The 13,096-nt window shown below is 33.8% G+C and overlaps 1 protein-coding gene across 4 annotated transcripts in view; it reads right to left on the reverse strand.

The window, feature by feature from the left end:
• Window positions 1–13,096, reverse strand: part of LOC145293139 (cGMP-dependent protein kinase 1-like) — a 448,649-nt gene that overhangs the window by 145,507 nt on the left and 290,046 nt on the right. The window contains exon 1 of one of the 4 annotated variants that reach the window (XM_080139551.1): window positions 8,141–8,271. The exons of 1 other annotated variant lie outside the window; for it this stretch is intronic. Coding sequence is in view for 1 of the 3 variants with exons in the window: in XM_080139548.1 (XP_079995674.1) it covers window positions 4,882–5,180 (299 nt within the window). In the remaining 2 variants the exon portion in view is untranslated. Of the gene's footprint in view, window positions 1–4,881; window positions 5,326–7,871; window positions 7,996–8,140; window positions 8,272–13,096 lie in introns of those variants that run through there. 2 more of the 4 variants (XM_080139552.1, XM_080139548.1) reach the window with 2 other exon arrangements.

A 13,096-nucleotide genomic window follows, 5' to 3' on the forward strand; every position in this document is an offset into this window, starting at 1 on the left:
AAAATTAAAATTGAAAAAAGAAAATGAAATAAAATTTAAATTGTAAAATGAAAAGGATAAAATCGTAAAGGATCTAGTAATATAAACGAATAACTGACCAAGTCAAATAACTGTTTCAGTCGTTTTAGCTATGTACAGAATACATATAACCTGACACCCCTTAACCGGGTGTTGTCAAAGTTAGTTCATACCTCACAAAATAGTCATAAAAGTTGAGCGGTCGGTCGAAGACAGGGAACACCAACCAGGCTTCTAGAGACAGAGAGTTCTAAAAATCTGATGAGACTTTTTGATACTAAAATCCCCCCCCCCCAAAAAAAAACAAAAAAAACAGCTGTTATCAATAGGGACCCAAAGGCAAACGGGTGTTGCGAGTAGTGATGGGACTATTCCCATATGGTTCCCGGTTCCGATATAATTACAGATTTTGTTCTAAATTCTCAATTCTGATACAATTACCGAGTCCGACTTATTTTAAATCACTAAATATTTAAAATCTTTAGATTTTTTAAGTGTTAGAATTACTGTAAAAAGCCATGAAATATGTGCATATATTTTTGCAGGCTTGCAAATACAGTTGTGGGGTGAGTTATACAGTTTTAGAGTTTAGAATCAATAAATATTCATGATTTCATCCTTAATTGTTTTAGCAATAAAATTTTTATTAAAAATTTTAAAAAATTAAAAATTATTTTCATCATCGGAAAATCGTCACAAATCTTTCCAATGCCGATTACAATATTCCAGAAAGTTCCGATATTTAAAATTCTGATAATAATCCTGACACTAGTTATTTGTTACAATGACCGAAAGAAGCGGGTATTATTGGAAATCTAGTCATTTTTATGACCCGTGTATCAGCATAAAATCAGCAACAACACCAGCTACGATATATCCAGGAAGCAGAATGGATGACCACAGGTAGAATTGGTGCAAAAAGACACAGATAAAAGAAACATCCCCAGCAACTACAAGCCTATAATATGTTTACCTACATGTGGAAAATACTAACAGTACAATTGAGGGAAAAATTATAATTCCCTTCATAATCGCGTTCTCCTCAAAGAACAGAAAGAATGGCAAAAAAAGAAACCAATACGGAACGATTATGTCATGTTTGGAAATAGCTAGCCATGCTGTGCATTTTATTGATTGTACGGTCTCTTAAAGACTTTTTCAGGAGGTGCTGTACGCCAGTAAACATGATTTTTGCTATTGATATGTCCTAGTAGAGATCCCCAGTTCTTGACTACGTTGTCGAAGCGATTTCTTTGAACTCCGTTTGAGTTCCGTACTTTATTGATGTGTCTGTCCTAGGACTCACCCTTCGACTAGAATGGGTGTCCGTGATGCCTTAGAATGAAATTCTTTCATAATTCCATGCCCTTTAAACTTCTTAACCCAGTCAAAAATTTTGCTTTTTGATGGAACATTTCAATACAAATACTCTCTCCTAAAAATTGCTTGCACAACCGTATATGATTTGTTGGCAACACAATCTTCTACACAAAATGCATTTTTCTTTGGTATGCCAGAACATGTTGGTGAATATTATGGTTCCAATTTTTCATGCAAAAAACAAAAAAACAAAAAAAACAAACAAAAAACAAAACAAAAAAAAAACGAAAAGGCTTAAATTAAACTTATGAATTTCAGTCAAAAACATATGGGTTCTGTTATTTCGGGGTCACCCTGTAGAATTTTTAAGATTGTACAAAATATTAGGCAAGATTATCTTGAACTGACAGCTAATGGGCAGTACATAAATAAGATTAAAATGCAAAGAGTTATCTTCCAAGGGGTTCACTATTACTATGTTCATCATAAACATGATGCCTGTAAACAGTATATTAAGAAAATGCCAAACCGGACACAAGTTCACTAATACAGATGAAAGAAGCAACCACTTAATGTATACGGATGATCTGAAGCTGTTTCCGAAACCAAGAATGAACTAGAGACGCTAACAGAATATTTGAATGACATTCGGTATGGAAAATGCGCACTGCTGGTCATGAGAAGCGAAAAACTGGAAGCAACGGAAAGTATGGAACCACACAACCAAACGGAGATGAGAGCATTAAGTGAACATGACAGCTACAAATATTTGGGATTTTTTATGCAGACAGCATCAACGCAACAGAAATGAAAGAGAAAATTGGAAAGGAATACACCAGGAGAACAAGAAAACTAGAAACTAAACATATAGTATAAACCCAATAAAAGGTATAACCACAGGGGAAGTGTCACTAGTAAGATACTCTGGACTCTTTATAGATTGGATCAAACAAGGACTGAAGGATCTCGACCAGAAGACCAGGAAACTAATGACTATGCCTTATGCATTACACCCAAAAGATGATACTGACCGACTCTAAGTGAAAAAGAAAAGACGGAGAAATGTGTAAAGGAGACTGTGTAAATGACACATATAAGAAGCAGAAAAATACATAATGCAGAACACTGAAATAATTACCACAGCTAGAGACACTGAAAAAACCAACAAAGCAGAAAAAATGGGTTAAGAGGAGAAAAGAAAAAATGGGAAAAGAAACAATAACACGGACGATTTTTAAGAATGAGAAATAATGAGACTAACGAAAACACTTTGACATGGTTACGAAAAGAAGCCTACACGAAAAACTGAATCCCTAATAACAGATACACAAGATAGCGCAATTAGAATCAACCACCTCAAAGCAAGGACCGAGAAGACACAGGAAAACAGCAAATGCAGATTCTGTGAACAAAGAGACGAAACAATAAATGACATAATAAGCGAATGCAGCAAACAAGCCAAGAAAGGATATAAAATAGACTCGATTAAGTAAGGAAGGCAGTACACTGGGAATTATGCAGACAACTGCATCTTGAACACTCAGATAAATGGTACATGCACAAAATGGCAGCAGTACTTGAAAATAAAAGTCACAAAATTCTATGGGGCATAGATATACAAACGGATAAACCCATACAAGTAAGAAGACTGGATGTCATAATAGTTAACAAGAAGGAAAAGTCCTGCCAGATAATAGATATCGCCGTTCTAGCAGACCACTGAGTGATTACCGAGGAGAGAGAAAAGTGGAGCAAATACACGAAACTAAGCAGAGAGTTGAAAGGGATATAGAAGGTGAAGAAAGTCAAGATAATAATAGCAGGGGCACTAGAAACATTCTCGAAAACCCTTGAAAAAAGAATAGGAAAGATTGGAATCAGAGGGATGACTGAAAAGATACAACAGATAACAATAATTAAAACGGCTGAAATATTAAGGAAAACTCTCGAATACACATGAGCTACAACGGCAAGCGGTACATATAGAAACTGCTACAGATGTTAAACACAAGAACACACCACATAGAACCATAAAAACTGAAATTATATAATTGTAAGCCCCGCGCCTCACGCCTCTCCCGTAAAAAAAAAACACTTTTTTTGGTAGTGTCAATATAAACTGGTGCCTCACCAAACAATCGATGACGGTCATAGAGGATAGAAAAATCGACTGGATGAGTGCGACGAGGGATAGGACCTTGGCAATGCTTATTACCACCCAAATTCAAGTGAAGACATATGGTCGCTTCCAACGAGAAATTAATGGAAAACGGCTATTGCGATAACGCAAAATAATTCGCAAATTTTATCGTATCGGTAAAGGTAGTGAGTACTGGAAATCTGGAGCCTTCGTGTCAGTCAGACTCCAGAGAACACACCAGGTTGTTAATAATAATAATAATAATAATAATAATAATAATAATAATAATAATTATAATAATAATAAGCGCGGTGGCACAATCATCGATTGTGGACAAAGAAAAGTATTTGTGAAGATCCGAGAAATTGGAAGACAGAGGAAGGAAATAACTATTCACTGGAAGGGCACATATCGTACGGGAATCATTATGAGATCTATTGTCACTGAAATTCTAAAGTGCGCCAATTGCCGTTATCAGAGACGATTCAGTGATGAAGAGCTGATGCGGAAACGCAAAATTATCGCAAATCTATGGAAACTTGTTGACACTTCAGGAGTTCAGGAAGCAATTTTTTACCGGTGAAAAATGACAAGAGTGAAAACTCATAAACTTCTCACGAGTAAAATAATAATAATAATAATAATAATAATAATAATAATAATAATAATAATAATAATAACAAAAACAACAAGCATAATAATATATAGATAATCTAGGAACAATATCGAAAAACTTTGAAAAAAAGAATGGGAGAGACTGGAATCAGAGGGATTGCTGAGAAAATACAACGAATTTCAACAATGAAAACTGCAGAAATGTTAAGGAAACCCTTGAATGTGGAAACTAACACCACGTAAACTACACACAAATTGGACACAGAAACGACTAAAGACGCAAAACATAAAGGACCATCACATGAAATCATGAAAACGGAAACTGTATAATTGTAAGATACCTCCCCAACCTTTCCTTTTTTTATGAGTTTCGCCATAAATAGGCACCACACCAAATAATGAGGGTCAAGGAGGATGGAAAGACCGAGGAGAGAAAGTACTAACCAGACCTCGGCCGGATGAGTGCAAAGAAGACTGTGACCTTGAAGAGACTTATTACCACCCAAATTCCAGTGAATCCAATCGTCGCCGCCAACGAGATATCAATGGTAAGCGGCTATAGCATTAATGCAAATTCTTTTGCAAAGGTTATCGAAAGAGGTGGAGAGTACTGGAAGTCTGGGGGAGACTTGTTATCACTCAGACTTCAGGGAACACCACAAGTTATCCCCCAAAGAGCAATCTTTGATGACGGCTTGTGTGACTACTCCTAGTGAATAAATAATAACTAGAAGAAGTACAAGAACGAAAAGAAAAATTGTAAGTTAAACAAATAACGAAGTTCTCACCTCTGCTTCTTCTCTGTTCGTTTTAATGATATTGCGTGTAAAGAGTTGATCCTGTCCGGCTCGGCTGAAATGGCCAGTCGCTTCGGCCGGCTACCGAGTGTTGTCGTCAACGATTTGTTCGGGATAATAATTTCGGGCTTCATCACCGATCGGTATTTATCCAATTCGTTTTGCAACGTTTGAATCAATGCGTCTTTTTCATCGAGCTCCATCTCGAGTTCATCAATCAAGGAATCTCTCTGTCGCAACTCTTCAACTTTTTCACGTAAGGCCAACTGAAGGTCGCGTAATGTACCCATGATTTGCTTTATTTTCTACTTTCTGCTTTTTGTTTCGTGTCTTGCACGAATGAATACCAACAATAGACGTTGAAAATATAATTCCAAGTTAATTTTGTACAATTTAATATTCTTTTGTGTGGATTTGTAAAAAAAGAGAACAAAAAAAGTCACATAATCTTAGTTTTCGTTTCTATTTTGTTTTAATTAAAAGCGATTATTTTGTGCTGTTTGTCACATGTCAGATGATTTTAGTGGACATTGTTCTTGTTTTATTCACCAACTGCAAACAAATAAAACGCTTCAAAACTATAGTAAAAAATAGTTATTGTCTTGGAAGCTATTTTAATGCATTGCTTGTAAAACGCATGGTTTCCTTCTTTTTCTAACATGGTATTTTTTAATTGTAACATTAAAATTTCTTTTTCGTTTGGTGGGGTATTTTTTGTTGTTAGAAGAAAGTAATAGCGTGAATGAACTATTTGATGTATACGTTGCAAAATTTTAGAGTGATATGTATCAATAGATCAAGTTTGTATATAGGTAGTAACAGCGGCATTAAAATATATTTAACCCTTTTTTGACATGCTCGGTATGTACTAACTCAAACAATTTAGATTTTATTATAGACATTCTTTAATTTCCAAAATTCGTTTGAGATTGTTTCGTCGTTGCAACTTTTTCTGAGAAGGTCGCAGGAAAAAAAAGGATGACAGCATTTGTTCATTTATGCGTGTTTAATAATGACACATAGTCGTAGTTGATTAAATATATGTGTATAGAGATATATGTATAATGCGTAATTAGTGGTGATTAAACGTGTGTGTGTGTGTATATATATATATTTACTTTTTCGGATTCGATGTCATTTATATATGGATATAGATAGAGATAAAGGGTAAAGAGAGAAAGAGGAAGAGGGAGAGGGAGAGGGATAAAGAGAAGGTAAGAGAATGTATACGAATCGAGACTATGCTGTGTTTGTTATTTCACTTGGTATTTTACGCTCACAAACCAAAGGATAATTACGATCGGATGCTAGTATTAAGTTTTACTCTTTATAATAACTTAAACAATTTATTTAATACATGTAAACAATTGAATAGTTTTAGAATAACTTAAACAATTTATTTAATACATGTAAACAATTGAATAGTTTTAGAATAACTTAAACAATTTATTACAATTCAATAGTTTTGTATGAAACGGCTGTTGTTATGGCGCCAACATATTAGTTATTCTCAGTCATACGGATATTCTTCTATTAATGCGTGTCGAGCGGTAATAAGTTAACAGACCTGAGCAGTTGTAGAATCAGACTTGGTTTTATCGATTGTACAGAATAACCTGCTAGAATAAAAGTCCGATGCAATAGTTCTGGGATTATCCGTTGTTCTATAATAAATATGTGTGTATTTGCTTGTATAGTTACACAGAACGATATGAACTTCTATCCCGTCATGAAAAAGTTAACGAGTAAAAAAAAAATTTCCGAAAAAACAAACAAAAAAAACGAAAAATATCTCAAGTGTTGGAGGGAAACAATGATAACAAGTCAAATGAATAAAAAAAAGATCCGCTATCTGAAATGAATTCGAAATAAGTCATTCAATCTAAAAAGTTTGGGCATCAAAAATAATAATACAAATTCATACATGAACAATTTTAATAATCCCTATGGTTTTATATTAATGCAAACACTGGCGAAGCATATTTTTCTCTCTCAATTCTGGTGAAAGTTTTACATTTATTTTAATAATTAATTGCTTTTCACTATATATATATATATATATATATATATATATATATATATATATATATATATATATATATATATATATGTGTGTGTGTGTGTGTGTGTGTGTGTGTGTGTGTGTGTGGTTATATGTCAATAATTATTAGATAACGGAAAAATTAGAATGAATACGTTTTGAAATCAATTAGAAATAAACATATCTATAATGTAAAATCTTTTCATCTATTAAAATTTTACACAATAAAAGCGAATAGTTTTTTCACATAATAAAAAATCCATTATTTATAATTATTCGATAAATATAATCAACGAAATACTAAACTATGAAAATTGTATTTTTCATTTTGGTAAACTCTTATTACCGCATTCTAAGAATTTCATTGAGAGCAGATTTCCGGAATGCAACAACACCCGAGAGAATCGATAATTTAAACGATGGAAATTGTGTGTTTAAGTATGCAAACAATATTTTTATGATCAATTGAATATTATTCGTTGTTTTTAGGTAATTAGTGTTGTTATGTTCTTGTTTTTGTTTTTGTTTTCAACAATTCCACTCATAAAATATTTTTGTGGTTCTATTAATAATATTTTAAGAAACCGGATACATTACTGATTCACATAATGTTCTTCACAATTGGATTTTTCGTATTTTGGTCTTTGTAAATTGGAATTCTTTTGTTTTTACACGATGAGGCCGCTATTAAACATCGTAATAGTTTAGATATAAAAGCTAATGTACACACACACACACACACACACACACACACACACACACACACACACACATATATATATATATATATATATATATATATATATATATATATATATATGTATGTATGTATGTATGTATGGACGGATGGATGGGCAAACTATATCTGGACGTATGAACAAATGAGTAATCTTAAAAACTATTGAGGATGAAATACTGAGATATTTAATCAAATGATAACCTTGTAATTTTTTTCTCCGTTGTCTTTATCTCTCTGTCAGTGTTTTGGTAAGCAAATTTTCCAATTTAATTTTCTTTAAAAATTCCTTTTTTTTTTTGACTGGCACAAAAACATGCTGTAATTCTTTGCTTCTTCGAAACTTTTTCCCGTGTAAAAAAAAAAAAAAAAAAAAATGAGCGCAGACGAGATTCGTAACAAAATGCCTACCAAGAGTATCGTCAAATAAAATGAAAGTAAAGAGAGAAAAATAGAAAACAAATACAACATACATTTAGTCTCCTACTAGTGTGGCGAATCGCAAGACAGATGGGCCATGTATATTGTATACATATACATATATACATCTACAACTGCCACTCGTAGATTATTTGGAAGACGGGAGGGAGGGGATGAATCAAAGATTGCAAAGAAACATTTCTGTTTAATTCTTTTCTTTTTCTCTTTGCTGCTTTTTTCTTATCTATCTTTTTTTTTATTACTTTCTCTTCAAGTTTATTTCTGTTTCTTTATTTTTGTGTTTTTTTTATATTTCGTTTTTTTTTCTTCCTTTTACTTTTCTACTTTCTTTCTATCTTTCAGTTTCTTTCATTTCGTTTTGTCTTTCTATCTTTCCGTATTTTTATCTTTTTTATTCATTTCTTTATTTTCTCCAGTTTTTAACATTCTTTGCTTTTTCTTCCTTTTCTCTTCATCTCTCTGTTTTTCTTCATTTATTTTATTTTTCGATTCTGCTTTCATTTTATATCATTTTTTTCTCTTTTTTCATTCATTCTTTCACTCTCCTTTTTCTTGTAATTAATGTTTTTTTTATTCTTTCCCATCGTCTGTCATGTACTCCTCATTCTATTAGTTCTGTTTTTCTTTTAACTTGTTCTCATTTTTATTCTGCCTTGTTTTCTTTTCTTTTGTCTTTGAGATTTCTTCATTCGATATCATCGTCTGTACATTTATTTCTTATTTTAATCATTAAAAATTTTTTTTTTTCAATTCTTTACTTCTTTCTTCATTCTCTTTCTATTTTTCTTTCCCCCCATTTCTCATTCGTTATTAATTACTTTTTCTTTCTTTCTCTCTCACCCTAACCTAGCCCTAAACCCTAACCCTAACCCCTAACCTAATCCTAACCCTATTTTTTCCATCGACATTCCCCGTTAGAGGCATGTCAGGCAGCCGACAATAAACGACGCCCTTTAGATGCAGGAGCTAATACCTGTGGAAATTGTTTAAAACCCAACCCAACTCCACTCCATTCCGACAATGCTGGTTCTGCCAAAAAGTGCAAACAGTCCTTAGTTGTCAGAATACGCCAGGACCCCCCCCCACGGCTAAGCATGAATAGAGTCTTTCCCTTTTTCTATTTCCTATTTATTCTCTACTTCTTTCCTTCTTTTTTATCCTTAGCAAAAATATGTCCGAATTCCGGTTGTACTGATTTAGTCTCAAAAGATTCCGACTGTAGTAACAACCGTCCATTTTAATTCTTATACATTGATTAGTTGAAAAAAGAAGGGCAAAGAAAGGGGTTGCGAAATGTAAAGAGATGGAAAAGAAATCAGAATATATATATATATATATATATATATATATATATATATATATATATATATATATATGTATATATATATATATATATATATATATATATATATATATGAAGAGAAGATGAAAAATAGAAAAAACAAGACGAGGTGGTAGATAGCTATGCGAATTAATATGCATAAACTAAAACAAGGATGTAAAAGTACAAAGTTCTATAAAAGAGTGAATGGTAGTTGGATGAAGTATGATGTTGGGAGGGTATGAAGTACAGTCGGGTTCGGGGGAAGAGTGTTGGTGGTGTGTTCATGAAGCCACAAGGAACTAAGATAGCAAAATTGCGGACAGTCACATATTATTTATGTTTTTAGAAAAGCGCATGTTGATAGAGTAATTGTCCATTATATGAATGTTGCTCTAGATATCCAGTCGTAGATTTGAAGGAAAACGTCTTATAAAAACAACAAATTTGGAAAGTGCAACAACACATGAACACATACTGGGTAATTTTTAATAAATTCTATATAATTCTATTTATGTAGTCCTTATTAAAATTACTACATTAAATTAGGGCTAAAAAACAACAGCAATATATATATATATATATATATATATATATATATATATATATATATATATATATATATATATATATAGTAAGTTATAAAATATATATGGCAATATATATTTTATAACTTATTACCTAGCTCTACCTATACATTGAGCACTGTTGAAGTAAATACTGAAAATTTACGCATAAAATTATATTTTCATATATTAATTTATGTGATAACTAAATAAATAAATATATATATATACATATATATATGTATATATATATATATATATATATATATATATATATAGATAGATAGATAGATATACCACGTCTGATTGAATACGACAGTGTTATTCTTTTTTCCGATTTATTTGGATATCTTTTTCATTCGCGGTCCTTTTTTATTTTTTTTATTTCAGTTGGTGTGTTGTATAGATGGCGCCCAAACGGTGTTGTTCAGCCATATTTTTCTGAAGCGCTTTCTATCGGTGAGTCTGATTCAGGGGCGATTGTTGTTATTATAGTTTTCTTTATCTTTTCCTTTGAGGTAAGGTGTATTTATAATTAAAAAAAAATAGTTACAGAGGTGGGTGCAGGAAGGTTAGGGGTGATGATTTTTAACTTTTAATTTCGATTTTCTTATTTTATAGTTTATTTATCTAGTTTCTTGTTAGTTATTAAATACTGTTATTATATTTGCCCCGGTGTTAAATGAGATCCGGTTAAAAGAGGCTGTAGTTTTTTTATAAGTATGGCTTCTAGAAATTTTAGAAAGCGCTTGAGAAGTATATGGCTGAACAACAAGGTTTGGGCGCCATTCTATACAACGCCAGCTGAAATAAAAAAGACCGCTCGGCGAATGGAAAAGATATCCAGAAAAATCGGGGAAAAATAACTCTGTCATGTTCAATCAGAGGTACTTGAATAATGACTTGGTGCCGAAATACACACACACACACACACACACACACACACACACACACACACACACACACACACACACACACACACACACACACACACGTGTGTGTGTGTGGTTGTGTTTGTATGTGTGTTTGTGTTTTAATATATATATGTGTGCGTGTGGTTGTGTTTAATATATATATATGTGTGTGTGGTTGTGTTTGTATGTGTGTTTATATTTTAATATATATATATATATATATATATATATATAAAGTATTTATGAATATGCATACATATATAAACAAAAATATGTAAATTCATACAAATAGTATATGTATCTATACACGCACATATACTGTTCAACCAAAGAAAAAGTTCATATGTGGAATTCAGACTCTGTTCCGACAGAAACTACATATACAAGATTGTATACTAACTATAAACGCGACCGTACAAGCGCATATGATGCTTTAGCCTCGTCTGTGCTTGTGCCATCGCCAAATTCGGTAGTTACTTCAGAAATCATGAATTGAAGTGGCCAAAATAGCTGACAGACAACCTCGAATATTTAGAGCGTTCTTTTTTTTTTGAACTTTCAACGCAACAAATCGTTTATTTGCATCAATATGTGGTGATGGATAAAGAAAGATCCATCAAATTTCTCTGGAGTAAAGTCACCAATTCTTTGATCAGCGGCTTGGTTCCCACCAGTTTTGGCAAATAACAGATAGAATCCTGAACAGAAGTGTGCGTTCTATCCCAACCATTATCAATGGACCAGAGGCCATCTCGTCAGCATCAGACAGGGCCAAACTATTTGCCAAGAACTTTGCAGCTAATTCTACCCTATGCGATGAAGGCCATCAACTCCCCATATTTCCTCCTATAACACAGAACACGCTAGTTAACATACAAATATCTGTGCATGAGGTCGCCAAGCTAATCAAGAACCTTGATTCCAGTAAAGCAACTGGCCCTGACGGCATCCCAATTATAGTGTTAAAAAAGCTTCAACCAGAACTTGCTCCCATACTTACGAAACTATTTAAGCACTGCCTTAAGGAGAAGTGCTTTCCGACTCTCTGGAAAACCTCATCAGTATGCCCTGTATTTAAGAATTCAGGTGATGTCATCTCCCTCTCAATACAGACCAATAAGCCTCCTGTGGGTTATGAGTAAGTTGCTGGAATCCATATTAAATAGAGAAATAGTAAACCACCTCAGCAGAAACAATCTTCTTAGTGACACACAATATGGTTTCCGTTCTGCAAGATCTACCGCAGATGTGCTAACGGTTATATCTCACAGGATTAGTGAATCTCTTGACAAAGGCTTCCTTTCTAGGGCAATTGCTCTTGACATATCAAAGGCCTTCGACAAGGTATGACATAAGGGCCTACTTCAGAAGATTTCCAGCTATGGTATAACTGGAAATGTTTTCTCAATCATTAAATCATTTCTCTCCGATAGGCTCATAAGAGTAGTGGTCGATGGACAAAAATCAGAGGCCTGCAGTATTAATGCTGGAGTCCCTCAAGGGTAAATCCTGTGACCAACTCTCTTCCTGATCTACATCAATGATCTCCCTAAACACATACTTAAATCATTCGTTGACATCTATGCTGATGACACGACCATCTACGGCAACACATCAAAGGCTGTAAATGACAAAGTACTCTCTGATTCTCTCTCCTCTGATCTCGAGCGCGTGGTTCAGTGGGGGAAGTCGTCGCTGGTTACCTTTAATGCATCTATAATCAAACACCTATCTTTACATCATCAACGCTCTAATCCCCATCTGGCATCAATTGAAATAGATGGCTCTCGTCTGGGAGAAGCCTCGTGTTTTAACAAGCTTCTGGGTTTGTCCTTTACTCCTTATCTGAAATGGAACACGTACATCAAGTCTGTTGCCAAGGTCGCTGGAAAGATGGTGGGATCCTTCTACCGCTCCAGAAGATATCTCACTACTGATGCAATTCTCTATCTATATAAAAGCCAATTACGTCCAAGGATGGAATACTGCTGCCATATCTGGGCAGGAGCTGCTAAAAACAGCCTATCCTTCCTTGACAGAGTACAAAATAGACTTTGTGGCTTAGTGGGGGGTGCCTTTTTCTCTACCCTGCAACCTCTCTCACACAGAAGAGACGTTGCGAACCTATCCTTGAACTCCAATCTTCGGTCCCCCCTCGCCAATCTTTCACGAAAAACACCCGTCTAG

This window comes from Euprymna scolopes, chromosome 14 (genome assembly GCF_053919585.1).
Source record: "Euprymna scolopes isolate OS-2025 chromosome 14, ASM5391958v1, whole genome shotgun sequence".
In the NCBI taxonomy this organism is placed as follows: Eukaryota; Metazoa; Mollusca; class Cephalopoda; order Sepiida; family Sepiolidae; genus Euprymna; species Euprymna scolopes.